The following is a 22102-nucleotide window of genomic DNA, read 5'->3' on the forward strand; positions in this document are numbered from 1 at the left end:
CCAATTAATGTTAAATTGCTTATTAATCTGATAATTGCTTAATAATCTAAAATGAAAAATCATTTCTGGTCAAAACCTTCCAGTTCCAGCCTGACCACGCCCACCTTGGAAAGCAATGCGAAGGGCAAATTTGTGTGACCCGGCTTTACGACTGCAATGGTCATTTTCAAACACTTGCTGCTACATGTGTAGTGCACCAACCAGAAGAGTGCGTTTTCACCCACACCAATCAACACAAGCCAATCTACTCATAATTATACTAATCAGCTGGTTTTCAGATCAAATGTGGCTTTAGGTAGCTTTGTGCTAGGCAGGGGACCCTACAAAGGCCTCATCATTATAAAAGCTGATGCAATCCTCAAGCCACTAAATATTTAATGCAATAATCAGAATATAAAGAGAGATAAACGACTGGAAATGAGCACACAGAAGGAAGGACGGAAGAGGAAAATGAGACTCTTTGTCGTCATCTTATTGATGCATTTAATTGTCCTAATTTTTAATTACCAAACGAATAAAACCAGACAATTTCAGGGTAAGAAAACACTGGTGTCCAGGCTGGCTGAAAGACGAAGACATGGTGCAATACTGACCCCTAGTGGAACAACCGGCTCAGAACAGTCAGTTCTTTCTTTATATAATCGCTTATTCCAACACATTCATTCTCTCATACATCTCCGGGCAATTCATAGCCAAGTATAGCCAATCCAACTTCTGCATGTTTTTGGAAGATGGGTGAAAACCAAAGCCTTCTGAGAAAACCAGCAGGGACAAGGAGAAACATTAAAATTAAATCCATATCCTCAAGTACACACACTATTTCCCAACATGCTGTCAATTATTCTTATTCTTAATAATGCTACTACAATAAATAATGATAATACTAATAATAATAATAATAATAATAATAATAATAATAATAATAATTTTTATTCCTATTATTATTGTTGTTATTCCTCCTCATCTTCTTATAATAATAATAATAATAATAATAATAATATTGATAAAAATATAGATAAAAATAATAATCATTATCATTAATTGTTTTATTATTATTAGTAGTAGTAGTATTATCATTATAATTATTATTATTTTTATTAATATAGTTTTTCTTAAATGAGAAACCAGTTTGTCAAATGTTACGACATCACAGCTGTTTCTCTAAAGCAATAAATAACAACTGAGGCTGTGAGAATTGAAGCTTCATTTACATTCCCTTATGGTGAGCTGGGATAATTAGCATACATTACCTACAATAAACTGCAGGCTGAAACTGCCAACGAGGAACAAAAAAAGAAACAGAGGGAAGAAAAGTAGCTGTAAAAAAACAAGCTCAGATGTTACTGAAGCCATGATTCAGTGGATACCAAGATACCAAGAACAAACTCATAAATATTATAAAATATTTGATCGTGAGGGAACATGGTGTCTGATCAGAGCTCATGAGGGACCAGTGAGTAAAATATGAAGAATAGTACAACATTTCACTCTAGAGGACAATTCATTCAAACTGCAGGATTTATTAATTATTTATTTATTTATTTATTCCATTCCATTCATGACAGGACAGGTACTTACTGGTTACACAAGATTCATCAGTTCAAGTTTTTAATGTCAAACACAGTCATGGCCAATTATATTGTGGTCCGAGTCCTTTCTGGGACTGTGGGAGGAAACCCACACAGACATGGGGAGAACATGCAAACTCCACACAGAAAGGACCCACACTGCTCCACCTGGGAATCGAACCCTTAGGGAAGGCCCTTTTCTGTTCCAGCATGACTGTACCATGACTGTGCCACTGTACACAAACCAAGATCTATAAAGACTTGGTTTAAAAAAAACTCCAGTGACCTGCACAGAGGCCTGACCTCAGCCCCACTGAACAGATCTGGAATAAACTGGAACATCAGTTTATGCATTTTTCTTGACCGAATGGGCACAAATTCCCACAGATATACTTCAAAGTATTGGCTGTTATTCACATAGAGCTCTCTCTATTTTAACCTTTTTTTTTTTTTTTATAAATGGGATGTCCAGCAAGTTCATGGTCAGGTGTCCAAATACTTTTGGCCATATAGTGTATATATACATATGGAAAACACTGATCCTGAATCAGGAGCGGTGGCTCAGCATTCTATTACTCTAGCCGACCAGTCTAGCAAGCATGTGGACACCTGAACGTGAGCTTAGCAAGCTATAACATCTTCCAGGCTTCTGGAACAGCAAGATTTTGGAGTATGTGTGTAGGAATTTGTGCCTGATTATTCAACAGAGCATGTGTATGTTGAATGAAAAAAGGTTGATGTTTAAAGGTTGAGGGCTGTGTGTGTGTGTGTGTGTGTGCTTTCATATCAAAATTCAATCCATGCACTGGGGAAGAATGTTTTGCCACAAAGTCGGATGTATGTAATTTATTCTGCTTAATTTATTTGATTATTTTATACACCTCTTAGCACTTGGTGAGCCTCGCTCTCAATAATTAATAGGCGTCCAGGGTGCACTACTGGCCAAACAGTGTAGCTCCAAAATAGGAAAATCAGACAGGCTGTAAAACTAAAAATTTAAAACCTATTCGGTCCATGAGTAGATAGAAGTGATATTTTGCCTTTGGGCACTTTTTAATGGGAATAATAATGCTTTCTTTTTTTTTAGAAGGCTGTGTGGGCACTCAGGAATTTACAGCCTCGTAAAAAAGTAAATGGGAGTTTCTTCAAGCAGAGACGGTAGATGGCGACTACATTATAATAATGATTTAGCCTGAGTTAACTTTCTCACTGTGTGTTCTGTTCTGTTTCTCCCAGTAAAACATTCCAGCAGGTGGATCTGCAGTCTGTCAGGTTCAGATTTAACCAAATACAGAAGCAATGATTCAGAAAATATATGGATCTTAATATAGCACATGGACTGGAAGTGAGGTTGTGTACATCAGCAGTAGTTTACTACCAGCAATAGTAATAGCTATATAACAGATACGTATATCGTTATACTATATAGACTGTATAACTACAGTATTTAACTATATATGGCACTTGGTAAGAGATGAACAATATTAATTAATAGTGAATTTTATGTCCTATGAATTAAGCATCAGGGCAGCACGGTGGCTCAGTGGGTAGCATTGTCGCCTCACAGCAAGAAGGTCCTGGGTTTGATTCCCAGGTGGAGTGGCCTGGGTCCTTTCTGTATGGAATTTGCATGTTATCCCTGTGTCTGTGTGGGTTTGCTCCAGTTTCCTCCCACAGACCAAAAACATGCAGTCAAGTTAATTGGAGACACTGAATTGCCCTGTTGGTGAATGGGTGTGTGTGTGTGTGCAATGGACTGGTGCCCCGTCCAGGGTGTTACTGCGTGCCTTGCGCCTATTGAAAAGCTGGGACGACCCTAATTGGATAAGCGGTTAAGAAAGTGAGTGAGTAAGTGAGTGAATTAAGCATCACAGATTTAAAACTCAAGAGGAATCGATTCAATCGTGTGCCTAAAAAATCTTCATTGTCACGACAAAAAACAAGCAAACAAAAAGGATAGTGGCTCGGTGGGTAGCACTGCTGCCTCACAGCAAGAAGGTCCTAGGTTCGATTCCTAGGTGGAGCGGTCCGGGTCCTTTCTGTGTGGAGTTTGCATGTTCTTCCCATGTCTGTGTGGGTTTCCTCCGGGGGCTCTGGTTTCCTCCCACAAGACCAACAACATGCAGTCAGGTTAATCAGAGATCCTGGAGACCACATATATATATATGTGTGTGTGTGTGAGTGAGTGTGATGGACTGGCAACCTGTACAGAGTAAATTGTACCCACCTTGACCCCTTAATTAGATAAGGCGGTGGTAAAACAGACAGTGAATAAATAAATGAATTGGTATGATGGTGCCAAAGTAATACTTTGGACACTAAGCCACCCTGATGCCACATAAAAAATTCAACTGTAACAAACCATAGACAGCAGGTAGATCCATCCAAACAATAAAGCCCGAACATCCCATCACACTGACAACCTGTATTATGGTAATAATACAAAGCATCATGTCACACAATCCAAAGCCGGCGTCTGTCTCAAACAGCACGACCAAACATCTCCGAACAGCCCAACCTCAGCATCTTCAACCTCAGCACATTCACAGCTCCTCGCAGCAAACCAGCAAAGACCGAGGCAAAAGGAAAGCAAGGACTTACAGGGGTGCTGCCATCCGAAAGGGTCATGCTGATAGACGTGCTCATCTTATCCAGGGAGGACAGTGAGGGAGGGGAGGGGCTCCGTTTCTCCAGGACGTCCTGTTTGTGAAGGAAGTCTCGCCAGGCTCGCTGTATGCTGTCAAACAAATAGATTTATAAACAATAGTAGTAATTACGTGTACTGATTCGTGTCACTTTTTTTTAGATCTAGAGAAAAGATCCTCTACGGTTACGTCCCAATATTCATCAAATCACTACTACAGGTAACCAAGATTATTATTTAGTAATAGTGTGCTTTGGCAGTTCTTATTCATGACTGTAGACCATAAAATTGCATGCAGATTTTTAAATTGCTTGAGTGCAAATTAAAAATCCCAAGATTGCTTGGCAAAATCCCCAAATCCCAAGTCGATCCCCCAAATCCCAAGATCTAGGAGTGGCAACACTGCTTGCAGGTCGTAATATGCTGTTGCAGTGCATTCTGGTACTTGTAGTATCAACATCCTATAAACTGGGGGCCGGATATAATTGTACCTCGGGCCGGATGTGGCCGGTGAGCCTTGAGTTTGACATGTCCGCTATATAGTCTGTGGTGCCCATAGGATTGAGCGAGTGTGTGGACACCTGACCATGAGCTTGTTGGACATCCCAAAGGTCCTGTATTAAAGGTGCAAATGTCAGTGGACTATAAAAGGACCTATGAATGGTTTTACTGTCCAATCCCTTAATAATCCAGCTTGTTACTACAGCAAGGCCCCCAACCCTCAGCACTGTTTTCAATCACAGTTGTAATTCGCTTCGTAGCACCCAGAATGTGGAATAATACAGTCTTGCTGTTATCAGGTATGAAACAATCAGATTGCATGATGGGAAATACCCACTGTATAATACATTCTAATTCATGGAGTAGAATTAAAGCTACTCACATCAACACCCTGGACTCAAAGAGCTGCTTGCTGTCTGTAAGGTTCTCCAGATCTGAGTTCAGCTGAGCACTGAAAGAAAACATAGTTCCTATTTATAGTCTTTCCTCAACAACTGATTCTGGATCAGTTGTCATTAGCATTGTATAAAACTTCCAAGGCTGCATAATTATTAAAACATTACCACTAGTAAATGTATTTGATTTTGCATAATAAGAACACTGATCACTTTTCTACATCATTATTAATAAATATGATCAAAAATATGTGGACATCACTTCTTATTCTTAGTTTATAGTTTGACGTTGAAGTTGGGTGTGGATGGACTCCAGTTTGGGATGAATCTGAATGCTGATTGTGAGCCAGACCTTTTTAAACATTAGTGCCTTAACTTAAAACAGCTGCTTTAACTGAATGGGTACAAATTCCCACAGACACACAAACACAGAGCTACTAGAAGAAGAATGCCTTCTTTTTCCACATATCCAAGCTAGTTTGGAAGCTGGGGTCAGAGCTGGGGTCAGCCATTGTACAGCACCCTTGGAGCAGAAAGGGTTATGCTAAAAGGTCCAACAGTGGCTGCATATCAGAGCCTGGATTTGAACCGACAATCTTCTGAATGAGAGCCCAAAGCTCCACCCACTAGGCTACCACTGTCCCTACTAATGCTGTTGTGAGTGAAATGTCCATCAAGCTTGTTCGTCAGGTGGCAGCGTGTACTTTTGGTCATGTGGTATACACTATAATGAAGTTTACCCAGAGGAAACTCACTTTTGCAGCAGGGATTCTTCATTCCTGGCGTAATTCGTGCTTTTTAGCATCTTCATCACATCCTGTGGGAGAGAGAGGAAAAAAATACAGAGAAACGACATTAAGCTTAAATAAAATAATGGACACTTTCTAAAAATGTGCCACTTCTAGGTCTGTCCAAACTTAATATGACTCTCATACGGACGGCTAAAGCTTCTTTTTCTTTTCAATCAACTTCCTGAAGGACAGAAGACGTCTGCGACCCAAACCCCGCCCCTTTCATGGCTTAATTAACAGTCTTGATTAAAGTTCAGGGTAACTGAATTACATGCATTATTAAACTCGAACAACGTCACTGATGCTGGGGGTGCAGAACATACTGGACATAAAATTCCCTCTATTATTAGAGCTCATCACAATATCCCCACCATGTATGAATGTTCTTATAATGTTCTAACTGTGAGATGATGTATCCACCAGAGAATGTTCCCAAAAGGTTGGTGGAACATGAATAGTATTTTTCTGTAAATGTCAGACGAGCACTAACGTTCCTCTGGACTAACAGGGGTTTCCTTTGTGCTTCCAGTCTTTTCCATGTTGTGCACTTGTGCAGATGTTTTTTTGTCACTGAGAAAATTTTGGGCTGATTTAACCCTACTCCAGTTTTTCTGTATTCAAAGATAACAGCTCTCGCTGTCATTCAGTGGAGTCCTAGAGGTTCAGCACAGATGGACAATGATTTTCTTTGGAAAATGGGGCATATGAAGTTTCTTTAGACCTCTTGACTGGTGGTAAAAATGAAAATGGTGACTGTCTGGATGCCCTACCTGTGTATGTTTGGTATGGGTACACCCAAAATCCTGCCTTGTGTTCTGTGTTTAAGCATTAAGCATTTTTTTAAGGATTAAGCATCTTTGTATGTTTGTAAAAATTAAATTAATTAACTAATAAACCCTGTTTAATTACTGATTCTGGGTCAGATGTGTTTTGTTGGCATCATGTCATGATTATTGTAGCGTATCAGAACCATTTGCATTACAGAAACAGTGAGTGTTTTTCTCTATTATAGTCGAACACCTCATCACAGTGTGTGTGTGTGTGTGTGTGTGTGTGTGTGTGGTGGTTATGGATCAGTAGAGATTACTTTCTGTTTTGTTTTCCAACAGCCAATGTCACCTTCACCTCGGCAAACACCTTCCACACTGCTCCTCACAGATGCTTTATTAGACGTACACACACACACACTACACACACAACTGCATGCACACACACACACAACTATGCGCACACGCACACAACTATGCACACACGCAGACACTTACACACACACAAGAGCAAACATACACATGCCCACACACACATATACACACAAACACACACACACACACACACACACACAACTGTATGTACACACGCAGATGCTTACACACACACAAGCAAACATACACATGCCCGCACACACACACACAACTGCATACACACACGCAGACGCTTTCACACACATACACACACAGACACTCACATACACACTCACATACACACACACACACACAACTGCATACACACACGCAGGCGCTTACACACACAGACATGCACATGCCCACCCACACACTTATACACACACTAATCAGTAGGTCCAAGCACACATACACACACACCTGCCATAAACCTGATATAGCCAAAAGTATGTGGACACACTAATAACCCTATTTTAAACCCTAGTTAAAAATATGGGCACTCATAGATGACAGATTTGCTTTTATAAACCTGTTAGCATGAAATGTGGCAAAAAAAACCTCAGAATGTAATAATTAGGAGCGGTGTCCACATACTTTTGGCTATATAGTTTACCTGTTCTTGTGATAATTTGACTGTCTATGATGGTTGTTTGGTATTTAAATCCAGTTTTATTTATCATCATTGGCCAGGATCGATCCCCGGAACCATGATGCTTTGTATCAATGTTCCCACATGGCTGTAAAACGAACACCTTTATGACAGGCTGTCATCAGCGTCATAAAGAAGAGAGAACGAGTGAAGGACGGTAGGTGAGAGGAGAAGGTGAGGGTCTGTTGGACCCTCTGGTGGTGCAGATATTAAATTGGACGCTGGCCAGTTGAACAGAAGTACACAGAAAGAGAGAAGGTGAAAGAAAAGACGCAGGGAGAGAAAAATAACAAACGGGCAGGACAGACAGCAACAGAAGGGAAAAAGTTTGAAGGTCACATGACTGGATATCACGGATATAAAGGAAATTCCAGTTTCAGTTTGAGGAAGGTCATTTCCTATATATATATATATATATATATATATATATATATATATATATATATATATATATATATATATATATACAGTATATACATACTCTATGAAGTGGAAACCGTGATATATAGAAGCACTTCCACCTGGAACAAATCAACACTTGACAAGGCAGCCGGCCGGGTGCCTACACAGATACGATCGGCTATGTCTGAGACTCTTGATGGATGGGCGCCCTGTCTGAGGTGCATCCCTGCCTTGTGTCAAGAGTTTCCATGGAAACAGGAACCATCGCTAAAACAGAGAAATGTAATAACTATCATTGACGTTTTTTTCTTCCCTTTTCTTCCAATTTAGCATAGCCAATCAGTTTTCCGCTGCTGGGAATTTCGGTTGCATCCGAGAAGGGTATATTCATCTGCCCCACGCCCCCTCCGATCTCCATGCTCTTCGAATTCTGCACAGATGCCTCGGCTGCTAACCAGGGTGCTTGCACAGCCACCCACTTATTAGTCCGGTCTATTCCCACCCAGCAGACTCGATGACCAATTTTGTCTGCTGACGGCTCTGTCAATCAGAATCTCTGCACTGGTGTGATAGCGGTTTATCCCATTGTGCCACCTGGGCACCTATGGGTCTTTTTCTAGTTTGCGGAACAATACCTGAGACAGCCCTACTAATAACAAATGATTATATACACCCGGTAACAACGAGTGTGGCTCAGACTTCCAAACTCAGTGATCAGTAGGGTGTCTATGCTTTTGACCACAGTGTAATTGTGCCAGATTTGTCTTCTGCAGGCACTGCCAATTGTGCCCACTAGAGGGCGCACAGACGACCGGTAGCAGAGCTGAGATTCAAACTCAGGAGTGTAGAATCTCTGCACTGGTGTGCTAGTGGAGCATCCCACTGTGACACCTGCACTGATGTCAGTAACACGTTACTAAGTAACTCTAATCTGACCACATTTTTCAGTAACGAGTAATCTAACGCATTACTATTTCCAATCCAGTAATCAGATTAAAGTTACTTATCCAAGTTACTGTGCGTGACTATTTTTGTCATTTTCCTTAGTAAAAAGATATATTTTTGCTTTCTTCTTGCGTCTCGGGGAGTGACGTCTGTCCTATGCGACAATTAAGTCACGGGCTGCGTCCGGAATCGCATACTTACAGAGTACGCACTAGATTGGAGGAAGTATGCACTACTCGGCCGGTAAAAAAGTACATTTTACCAACGTCAAGTGATGACGTGGGGACGTGATGACGTAATATCACCATAATTACAGACGCATTACAAACCCCACTCGCCAAAATTTAGGATATTTATCGTCTTTTTGTTATTTATTTGTCTTTAAAAAATTTTATTTTATTTATCTTACTTACACTTGTGAACAGAGGACTCCGTTTTCTGCGTCTTTCTTGTTTCTTATTCCGCTTCAATCGCCTACGCAGCTCCAGTTGCATTATGGGATACATTAGCGGACCGCATTATATAACTAATAAAGTAACTTGTAATCTAACTTAGTTACTTTTAAAATCAAGTAATCCATAAAGTAACTAAGTTACTTTTTAAAGGAGTAATCAGATTACTTTTTCAAGGTAACTATGCCATCACTGGACACCTGGGCACCTATGGGTCTTTTTCTAGTTTGCAGAACAACATCTGTGGCAGCCCTAGTAAGAACAAAGGATTATATACACCCCGTAACAGCGAGTGTGGCTCCGAACTCAATGATCAGTAGTGTGTCCCTATACTTTTGGCCACAGTGTAAATGTTCCATACTTCTGCACAGAGCAAATGCGCAGAAGTACAGATGTAATCTCATTACTTTTCCGCTGCACAGTTCTTGATTCAGCATCAACAAGCAGAAATGATGTTTAACGCTCACAGTTTCCCCTCAATAGGATTCACAATATGATTCTCATTATTTCCATTTTTAAATCCCGGCTGGCTCGGGAGGGGGGTGAAGCCATCAGCAGAAGTCGTCAAGTGGAAAACAAAAGCGAGTGAACTAATCGCCGACTCGAGGAGTGTTTTGTAGCCTCGCTGGTTCATCTACAGTAAGCCGAGCTTTACAGAGAATCATTTTCACACCATCACAGCCGAGACTTATCGGTTTGAACTGAATAGGAACTTTGTGCAGCACCAGGATTATGGGGACCTGAGCATGATTCCAGCCTCTGGTCAATCTCTGAACAGAAAGTATATGTTCAATATCTGGGCCACAGACTCACAATTCAGAGTAGCCAGTGTACTTTTTGTAGGTGGAAGGTACCACACATGGATGGATGGATGGATTGGTGATTTGGTGGGTGGGCGGATGGATGGATTGGTAGGTGATTTGGTGGGCAGATGGATGGATGGATGGATACTTTATTTATCCAGAGGGAAATTATTGAACATATACTTTCTATATTTCCAGGCTTTAGGAACACCCTGTATTTTTGCCCTGGGGTCAGCATCTTGGCATCTTGAACTGGCCGCAACAATACCCCGGATAAAGGAGAATTAAAAATAAATAAATAAACTTATTTTGTGAATTTATGAGGCATATATTTCCAAAAAAATACTGTGCTCTCTCTTTTAATAGCAGTTCTCATGCAACAGGCTGACCTGACATGAAGGTTAACATTTTGCACTAACAGAACCACAATCATGTCCTTCTGTCTTGCCATTTATGGCCAGCAGAGGGGGCACGGAGGCTCTTAACTAACAGTCACCGGCGCCTTGTTGAGCACCTTGTTGTTACAAAAACAAAGTTTCTAAAACACCTACATCACCCTCCAAAAAAATCACCTACTAACCTTACTAAATAACCACATTACGCATTAATACCTGCGATCCTTCAATACATGCCAAGCCAGCAACTGCACGGATGCTGCTATACACCAACATGCAGCGAATTGACCCAGAGAACCTCAGCATATACGGGGGAGCACGCTATACCTGATGTATTTTTCCACCGTTGGTGCCAATTCCTTAATAGGAGGCTTTCAGACACATTCACTTGCCTGATCAGCCACGCTTCCCCCATCCCCACCCCCGGTGGAGCCTGTGCAATAATGGACTAAGAAACTTGTTCTGGTTCATGGTTTTTAGCTATTTGTTACACAGCATGAGGCGGTTACTGGCTGTTCATGAATGAACATTATTCCAAACAGCTCTTTTTTTTTTTACACGGCTGCTCCCGATCATCTCTTTAGCGCTGGTTGTGTACCAGCAATAAACGTGAAAGAAATGAGATTGCCCAGAGAAGATGAGGCAGAAGTGAGGAGAAGTGCGATGATTCGGCTGCTCGTGATTACAGTTTCCCTTCCCATAGGCTTTTATTTCCGGTGATTTACTGGCTGGTGCTGATGTACCGAGTATTGCTGCTCTACGAAGTGATGCATTTATTATGTAAACCTAAAGTCACCCTGCAGGGTGGAGAATTGGATACGGACCGATACAGAGTTCATAGTGGCAGCATGCTAATGCTGATGTCAATGTAGCCGTGCCCTAATTATGCTCTTTTTGGGTCTACTTTTAAGGATGTACTGTTTAACCCCTATTTATATGAGCACAGAGAAGTTAACATAGTCACAGGTTATGACACAAAGTTACCATTTTAATTAACGTATGCACTCCGATGAGCCAAAACATTAGGACCAACCACCTAATATGCAGTCAGAACAGCCTTGATCCGCCAAGACGTGGGCTGCGTCCGAAATCGTATACGTACTAAATTCGAATTAGTGCGCACTGCTCGGCCGGTAGAGCGGCATACTTCATACTTCATCTGCCATCTTACCAACGTCACTTGGAGAATAGTCCAACCAAAAATATCTAGCCAACAGCGCCCCGTGGGCAGCGTCCTGTGACCACTGATGAAGGTCTAGAAGATTCAAGATTCAAGACTCAAACAGCAGCAATAGAAGAGCGATCGTCTCTGACTTTACATCTACAAGGTGGACCAACTAGGTAGGAGTGTCTAATAGAGTGGACAGTGAGTGGACACAGTATTTAAAAACTCCAGCAGCGCTGCTGTGTCTGATCCACTCATACCAGCACAACACACACTAACACACCACCCCCATGTCAGTGTCACTGCAGTGCTGAGAATGATCCACCACCTAAATAATACCTGCTCTGTGGTGTTCCTGTGGGGGTCCTGACCAATGAAAGGGGCTAACAAAGTATGTAGAGAAACAGATGGACTACAGTCAGTAATTGTAGAACTACAAAGTGCTCCTATATGGTAAGTGAAGCTGATAAAATGGACAGTGCCCATGCAGTAGGTAATCTGGTTACTTTTTGCATACTATTTAATGAATACTATGCATTTGGACACACTACCCGCTCTTGCATACCACTTTTGCTTACTGTTCTGTATGGAACCATGCGATTTCGGATGCAGCGATGGACTCCACAAGACATCTAAAGAGTCCTGTGGTATTATTTACCAGGACACCAAGAAATTGTCCTGCATTGCATCTCTTGGCTAAACTTAACACATGTTTGCGCCTGGCTATCCACATGATATTTGAGTTGTGTTGACTGTTGACGAGTGAAGCTTCAGAACAGAAAGACGTTGTGCCTCATTTGCTCACGCTAGCTTGAAACAGGTTCTTTTACTAAAGATAAAGCTAAATATAACTCTCCTGATCCTCCTCCCTACAGGCGTTAGACTGCCCAGAGCTTGAGGGGTCGAGAATTTTCCTCACGGTTTAAGCTTGTCTAGAGTTTCAAGCAAGATTCGCATCAAACTCTTCATCTGAGTCGAAGCTGACCTTTCCCTCATCACAGCTGGTGCTTACTTCTACAGTCATCTTAGGCTTCGTTGCTATAGCTACTGTCAGCGGGATTCAGCAGAAGAAACGTCCGTCTCACACCATCCAGGAGGCATCCAGGAACGTTTCTTCATACGAAACACATTTACACGGACTGTTGAGCCGCTGACGTCTCGCACTAACTTGAAAAACTGCAACAATTAGAGTTTTCAGTTCACACGTGATTAAAGAGTGTCTTAGGTAGGACAGGAAGTGTAATTATAGTGTGATTATAGGTTATAACGGTCCTAACCATGCATCTGTCCCATTTTAAATTCTTACTTTGTTTATATTTACAACACAGAATGAAGTCGGTCAGAGAAACATTGGAAATCTTTCCATTTTGTACTTGTTAGATCACAGATTTCTATTTTACTGCATTTCATAAAATGTCCCAACTCTTATGGAAACGGGGTTTGTACTTTTGTCAGATGTTTTTCTGTTTCCTTCTGTCAGAAGGACATGATTCTGTAGTCAGGTTCCCCCTGCTGATCTCCACCACAAGTGAGCTCATTACAGTCAGCGGTATTGTGATGGTGTAGATGCTTTGCTGGTTCAAACCCATATGATTTAGAGTGGGCACCTGGCTGTAAGATTGTTGCTTATTCTAGGACAGGACCTTCCCCAAACTGTTGCTACAAACCTCATATTAACATATTACTCATCAGTAGCTGAAACATTACAATATTCATTTTAATTCGCACCCCCCCATTCTCATCTCTCTCTGAAATGCTCTATTCTCTTGCTCTCTCTGAAATTCTCTATCCTCTCTCTCTCTCTCTTGTACTCTCTCATCTCTTTCTGATATTCTCTATCCTCTCTCTCTCTCTCTTTTTCTCTCTCTCTCTCTCTCTCTGTGTCTTTTTGTGCCCGCCGTCCCATTTCGACTCAATCATGTTCTGAAATGTATCTGCACGAGCAGCGCTGTATCCTTAAAAGCAGCGGCAGCCTGAGCCTTTCAGGTCTATTGAGTGAAGAAATGAGTTTTTTGTGTGGCGGGCCAGAGCTGCTATGTCACGCCGAATTGAACAGGTCCCACGTTACACCCCTTTGTGTTCCCGAGCATTGTCCTCCAATCCGCAAGCTGGACATAAAAGCTCCTCTGTGCTGCAGGAGCATCACTGTTTTTAGCATCACACACAAATGTGAAATAACAGTAAATAATTGTGTATGTTGTATATTATGCCATGGTAACAGGCAGTAATGGTGTGGTAATTAACCTGGCAGTAGGTGTAGTCCCAAACGCAAGGATTGAAAATGACCCCAATTTCACTTAACAGGAACTGACACGTCAATCATCTGCGCCTCTTTGTCCCATCTGCTGACCATAAATGGCAAGGCAGAAGGACATGATTCTGTATCCAAGTTCCCTCAGCTGATCTCCACGGCAAGTAGGCTCATTACAGTCAGGTGCTCTGCTGGTTGAACCCTAAATGATTTAGAGTGGGCACTTTGCTATAAGCTTGTTGGTTATTCCAGGACAGGGCCTTCCCCAAACTGTTGCTAAAAACTAATCATATCAATATATTATTCAACCTTAGCTGAAACATTATAATGTATTCATTTTGATGGGTTCCAACATACTTCTGGCATCAGTTTGAAAATTCTACCAAAGCCATTTCTAAAGCATTTGGACTCCACCGAACCCCAGTGAGAGCCAGTATCTCCAAAACATGAAACCTTTATAAATCACTGACACTTGAAGCATTTTCATAAGGAGCGTTATAGCTTCCTGATGCCCGTGGTTTTGGAATGCCTTTCACAAACTGTTGGCCACAACATTTAGCAAAAAGGGCCAAGTGATCAGCTCCAGTGGGAACCGCTTTAAAACCCCCTCTCATGCTCTATTAAAAATGACTGGCAGGTCGAACTTCGGCTAAGCAACAATTCCGCAGTTCTGCCTCAACAGTCTCCGCTCCCTGAAGGACTCTCACAAGTCAAGTAGCGCAAAAGCCAGCAGAGCAAAAATGGTAATTAAACACTGACTGGCTTCAGGACTTGAAATTGATTGGGGAGAAAAAAAGTCCCAGCATGTCACGGAGAAACTCGAGGACCCCCTCGGAAATACCACAGGAAAATGCCACGACGCGGTAATTATTAAGCTGCCTGTAATCGGTTTGTGAAACTGATTTCGATTTACAATTGAAAAATGGAGCAAAAATCGAGCATTTTGAGAAACAGAGAGCATTTCAAGAGAAGGAAAGTAAATAAGGAAACGCCACAGATGCTAAATAATTACAGCAAATCAATGATCGGCTGATATTTACAGCTGTAATACGCAGCAGGAAGTACAGAGCAAGCCAACCAACCACTTTTAATATTTTACTTAACAAAAATATTGTTATATAATAACAACCTGGCAAGTTCAGCCAATTGGGGGTGGGAGGGGGGGGTGGCAGTGTGGTGGGGGGATTAGTTTATGTTGTGGGAGCCCCGCCGGTAGTTACGCCCCTGTTTACTTTCAGTATTCTTACAGCGGTATATTTAGCTGAAGAACAAAGAACAGAACTTTGGGCCTCCCTTCATACTCCTCTAGTCACGTTACAGTTTCTGCACCTTCCCTAAAGCTTGGGGGGGCTTGTGAGCCGTTCTGTGGTAACTGTTGTTCCTTATCTGCTCACAACATCTTGCAAAGGCTTAAGAAAGACATGTTGCTTGTCTCTGTACTTTGAAGGGGCGGTGATCGCTAGCTTGCTAAGTTTGACAAATACAACCGACAAATGCCTGGTTGTATCAGGTGTTCTGGTATACATAGACCCTTATTTTGTTGCCAATCTGGCTTCAGGACCCTTAATTCCATTTTAAAAGCTTGTAAAAGAATAAAAAAGGTCCAAAATACAGGCTAGGTATAGCATATATGTTAATATAAGGTTTCACAGCTAACTAAACACAATAGTGGATCATTTCTGGTTAAAATCGCCCACTCTCAGTCTTACCATGACCACTTTAAAATCTATTCATGTACTCGGGTGCGTACTTATTTATTTTCTAATAAAATATTAATATATTAGCATGGTGATTTTGCTATCATGCAATCTAGAATACAGATGACTGAGCTATTACAGCTGTATGAACGATATAATATGAAGATTCTCTCTTTAATATTCATGAGTTTGGGGATTTCCTTTAATAGGCTCATAAATGTGTTGTCCAGAACACCCCAGACCGAGCCTCCCTAACCCATCACTTAACATTTATTGAGACAATAAAGCCAGTTACGCACGGCACGCTCGCATTAGAAAAACACACACAGCCGATAGCTCGGAGGAGAAAACAATGGCCAATCAAAAAAGCAATCTGGAAGAGAATCTCATTTTATGTCTGATGTCGAAGGTCTAATGGAGGCAACTGTTTAGAGCCCTTGAGCCGAGTCACCCACAATTAGCCTATTGATTTAGCATAATTTTCAAGGTCTGTTCTGAGCTATAATTAAAGGCGGCTTCATAAGCTTCACAGCTGAACCGATTTATTAAAGCAGGGGTTCTCAAACTGTGGCATAATCACCAACTGCTTTATCCCAGTTCCACCAGGAAACACTGGGTACAGGGCAGGAATATCCTGGACAGGGCATCAGGTCTTCTGACATAGTCAATCATATCTGTGTAGACACCCGGCCGGTCATTATCACCACTGAGATACAAACCTGATGTAATCATCCATGAATTCATTCTTTCATTGCATTAATTCAGTCATTCATGGGTCTGAAGTCTAGAGGGTACAATGTACAGTAGAAATACACAATTACCTGTTATGGCAGATTTGTGTTACTAAATTTCAGATCATAAATAAAACATGATATTATGCAGAGAATTTGAGTAAAAACGCATTTCCTTATACTTAATTTTATTTGTTTAATAGACTAGGATCACGACTAAGATCAGGGATCATTTACAAATTACTGGTTCAAGGTTCTATGCTTTACATTTACATTTTCTGCATTTTGAAAATATCCAAAGCGACTTACACTGATTTAAGGTATTTTACCTTCTACAATGCATAATATAATCAAAAGATTCAGGATGTCTAAAGAAATCTTGGCACATAAAGGACACATTTGAAAACCACTACTGGATTACTTTTATTTAAGCACTGCATTTAAAACCAGCATGCTTCTGTGAAGGATATCAGTGGAACAGTGGAATCCCTATTTGCTCAGTTTTGCCCTATTTTGCCCATTTGTTTCCCTTTTTCTACTGTAAATAGCTTTGATTTTAGACCTGAAATGGACTAATGTACAGAAAAATGCTGTGAAATCTGAGGACAAATAAAAAGGGCATTGCAGACCAGATCATAAGTAAACAAACAAGTATATTTTTACCAGTGTGATGTTTTGGCCCAATTCGTCAACGTTTTTGTTGAACAAGGTGTCTTTATTTAGTGTCATCTCAAAACCATTCATGCATTTTGGATCCTCCTCCAGTTCAGCACTCAAGGGCCTGTAAATGCTGAAAAACAAAGGGAAAAATATTTTAACCAACAGAAGAAAACACTATGTGTCCAGAAGTATGTGGACACTTGACCATGTAAAAAGCTTTGTGTACACCAACTTCTCTTCAAAAGGTCAAATTATATTTATAAAGCTTGTAAAAGAAGAACAGATTTCCAAATTTACAAAGGTTCCAGAGGTTAGTTTCTTGGAAAAGAGAGCGTGTAGGTTCTTTTAAAATGAGAACTTAAATGCAGCTACTTTTGAATTAATTTACCACTTTTTGATGTGATTAATTTACCACTTTTTTTTTTTACTCTCACTGTGGTTCAATACAGTCCCAGAGCCTTTGTTTTGTTTGACTTCACAAAGTACAAAAAAGGCAAAAAAAAAAAAGGGTAGAAGGGTAGAAATGACAAAAACACACTTGTATGATTCTGAGTCCTTTTGAAATACTACCTGGACACCTTAAGCATTGCATTTATTCATCTGGTGGGTTTGGCTGAGCATTTCTAAGCATATCCGGTTCCTTAAGGGAGTAAAAGCAATCAGAAACCGCTCACCTCTCCCCCTCTGATCCTCCCACTTCTCCACCGAGGACGCAGAAGTTATATTTCTGTCCTTCATCCTGAAAAGCAAATACAAACTAATCAGGTTTTCCCTCAAATATAAATAAACATGCGCATGTTTTTTTCATCACACCCAGTTCATTTTTCTCAGCTCGGAGTCTGTTCATGTTGAAGAAAAGTAAAGAGCATGCAGTGGTGTTAAAAACACATCGGCCCTTACCCTCTGGATTTCCCTGTTATGGCAGATTTGTGACAATAAATTTTAAATCATAAAAAAATTAATGAAATTTAATTTTATTTATTTAATGGACTAAATCAACCATTCTCAAACAGATTTTATATATATATATATATATATATATATATATATATATATATATATATGTGTGTGTGTGTGTGTGTGTGTGTGTGTGTGTGTGTGTGTGTGTGTGTGTGATTATAATAATATATATATGATTATAATTAAACTATAGCTATTTACATACATGGTAATGGGTTTATATACAAAATAATATTTACGTAATATAATAATAATGATAATAATATTAATAATAATAATAATAAGGATAACAATGGGAATAGTAGGTATGTATAATAATAATTACTTATTATTATTATTATAAGATTATATTATTATTATAATTATTATTATTATATCATTATTGTTATTATATTATTATTATTATATTATTATTATTATTTTATTATTATTATTGTATTATTATTATTATTGTATTTTTATTATTATATTATTATTATTATTTTATTGTTATTATATTATTATTATTATATTATTGTTATTATTATTATTATATTATTATTATTATTATTATTATTATATCATTATTGTTATTATATTATTATTATTATATTATTATTATTATTTTATTATTATTATTGTATTATTATTATTATTGTATTTTTATTATTAGATTATTATTATTATTTTATTGTTATTATATTATTATTATTATATTATTGTTATTATTATTATTATATTATTATTATTATTATTATTATTATTATTATTATGCGCATCACACCAAAGCCAGAAAGACCAAACGTAAGGGGGGTACGATGAGTCAAACTTACAGGAGTGTTGCCATCTGATAGCGTGATCATACTGATAGATGTGCTCATTTTCTCGGAGGACAGAAGAGACGGAGGGGACGGGCTCCGTTTCTCAGGGATAGCCTTTCTCTGCAGGAAGTCCCGCCAAGCTCGCTGTATGCTGTCAAAGAAATGGATTTTTTCATCAGCAGTAATTATTTCATACATGGTTTTGGCTGGATTGTATTTCCACACACATGCCTAAATTCTACAGCAGGACAAGCTTAAATACTCACTCAGAACTATAAAACTGTACACTGGGGTACATTTAATGACCACAGATTCATAATGCACACTGACCACACAGAAATAAACAATTCCTGGTACAGTTCAAGTTTTAAGCCTGAATTAAATATATGTAAATATATTTTTCAATACTTCATATATAATAGTAATTACAGAAATGCCCAGAAATGCCTACCTGACCTCCAAAAAATGTTTACAATCCATCAGGAGTCTAAATTAGATTAAAATTAAAATGTGTAAATGTGATTTCTAGCTACATTTCTATTGTTTACGAGGATCATTAACTTATTAGCTGCAATGTAGACAGACAAGGCAGATTATCCACAGACTCCAACTTTATAAAGGTTTGTCTATACATAGGACCTGATTTTGTATTTAATTGCATTAAGAGTATTATGTAGAGATAAAATGCTAAGTCAAAGCTAAATCGCTAAATAAATCCAGCTAAAATGTGTCTCCTGAGCAAGTGCACTTTGCAAAGCCACATTAATAGCAAGTTTCTCGTGTGATGGAGCTGTAATGGGTGGACAGAGCTATAAAAGGCAGAAAAACAATAAAATGTGTGCTACTCACATCAACACCTTGGCCTCCAGCAGCTTGTTGTTGTTACTGAGCTTCTCCAGATCTGTGCTCATCGTCTACAGTTTACAGAAAAATAATAAAAAAACACAGTTAATGACCAACGTTTACATGCAACTGGAGCGGTTCTGGTAGGCTTCTGGATTAGAACTCTGGGTCACCTGAGCACCATGTGTAGTTCATTTCCAATTTCCTATTTCAATTCCTTTGCTGCCTGCATCACCCCCACGGGGCCGAGAATGGTTGCAGACTCCCTCACATATCGGGTTGCCACCTAGTCCTATTTTTCCAGGATTGTCCTTGTTTTTCACAGTCAGTCCTGGAAAATTCTACCTCCATGTGGAGTAAATAACAAGCCCTCGGCCTGCTCTACAGGTTTTTTTTGGTCCGACACGTGTGCAGTAGCCAACTGCATCTTTTCACCTGAACGAGGCGAGTTCACATGCGGATCAGCTTTGTGTATGGACAGCCACACCCTGATCAGGATTATTCCTTGACAGGCGCCATCCATCAGCCAGCAGAGGTCGTAATTGCATCAGTTATGAGGTCCCTATCCGACTGTATCCCTCTGTATGAACAAGCCAAACGTTGTTCATGTAGCCGCCCAGCCCAGCCGGATGGCAGAGCTAAGTTTCGAACTGCTAGTGTATTTTACCGCTGCACCACCTGAGCGGCATGAATTATAATTCATGATGAGAGGGGGAAGGGATGTTTTCCTATGCAAAAAGCTAATAAATATTTATTAATGGCACAGCAATTTTGATGCACAGGGTGCTATCTGCTGGCCGGGCGTCTACACAGGCTGCAATTGACAAGCTTTGCAATAGATTCCCATCCTGTCCAGGGTTTACTTGCTTTGCGCCCTTGAGAAACCTGACCCGTCGAACCCTGGTCAGGATAAAGAGTAACAGAACGTTTGCTATTTCAACTGCAGAAGTGAAACTCAAAATCAGAGCAGTCTGTCAGCCGTGAAACGTGTGTGTGTTGTGTTTGGAAATGTTTTTTTGGTAGAATATGAATATGTAAATGGTTTTATTGTTTGAGATGACATGTTGCTTTGTGCTGAGTTTTGCAAACGAAAAAACCAGACAGACGGCTGCGTCGGGATGTAATGAATATTCAGTGTTGATAGTCCTGTCAGGTTCTGGTAAGCTGACGACCTCAACTCTGATGCACTGACCTTCAACAAGCACTGTTAGCTAAACCAGTATCAGCACTGCATGACCACTGGGACTAGTGACAAGAGGGCTGGAACTGCTATACATATATATTGAATCTGCCCACTTTTAGCCATAGCCATACGTTCCAAGGCACAAGCCTGACTGGACATCAACACACACAGTAGGTCATTTCTGAAGACAGGAAGGTACAACCGGCACAGGTGGCCAGAAAGTGCTGGGAATTTAATAAAAACATTAAATCATGTGATGCTTGGGTGGCACAGTGGTCAGTTGTACTAACTCACCATGACTGGGATCCAGGGTTCGAATTTCCAGCTGTGCTATCAGTCCACAAGTCTGACCGGACATCAACACACACAATAGGTCATTTCTGAGGGACGGAGGGTACCACAAGTAGAGGTTGCCAGAAAGTGCAAATTTAGGCAGAATAGGTGCTCCTTAAATTAAATAAATGCATAAAATTATGTGATGCTTGGGTGGCGCAGTGGTCAGTTGTACTAGCCCACCATGACTGGGTTCCAGGGTCGAATTTCCAGCTGTGCTATCAGCCATTTGGGAGTCTACATACAGGCATGATTGGCTATGTCCGAGGAGGATGGATTGGCGTCCAGTCCGGGGTTTGTTACCACATTGCACTCAGTGATTCGACCTGACCAGGATAAAGACTCGACCAATAAAATGCATTTTATTGGTTTTATGTCAGAAGTGCATTTGATAAGATGTAATAAAGGTTGTTTTAGCATTTATAGCTTTAATAATTTTTTTTTCTTTCAGTTTGGTCCGCCTCCATGTCCAGTAAATGTCCCCAATCACCAGTAGGTATACAACTATTAATACTTCATGTGAATCCAGTGTAGATGCTGGCACACAATGTACTCTATGCACCCTAATCTTCAGCACTACATCCTAAAAAAGAGTGAAATGATCCAAAAACAGCTAATAAAAATACCAGAGCCACTAAAGCTCCCGCTCAGAGCGTTTACTCTTCCACTGGCCGAACATCAAAGTGCTTTCTTTGCTTCATAAATCTTTTGCCCAGGCAGCACAGAACATACTGAGATCCAGCACTGAATAAA

The 22102-nt window shown here is 40.1% G+C and overlaps 1 protein-coding gene across 1 annotated transcript in view; it reads right to left on the reverse strand.

Moving 5' to 3' along the window:
* The window catches only part of schip1 (schwannomin interacting protein 1), a 169726-nt gene that overhangs the window by 120761 nt on the left and 26863 nt on the right, over positions 1-22102 (reverse strand). Inside the window, exons 7-8 of the mRNA XM_062987497.1 lie at positions 5096-5164; positions 4170-4305 (exon numbers count right to left, since the gene is read on the reverse strand). Of these exons, the coding sequence (XP_062843567.1) occupies positions 4170-4305; positions 5096-5164 (205 nt within the window). The remainder of the gene's footprint in view (positions 1-4169; positions 4306-5095; positions 5165-22102) is intronic.

This window comes from Trichomycterus rosablanca, chromosome 25 (genome assembly GCF_030014385.1).
Source record: "Trichomycterus rosablanca isolate fTriRos1 chromosome 25, fTriRos1.hap1, whole genome shotgun sequence".
Lineage (NCBI taxonomy): Eukaryota > Metazoa > Chordata > Actinopteri > Siluriformes > Trichomycteridae > Trichomycterus > Trichomycterus rosablanca.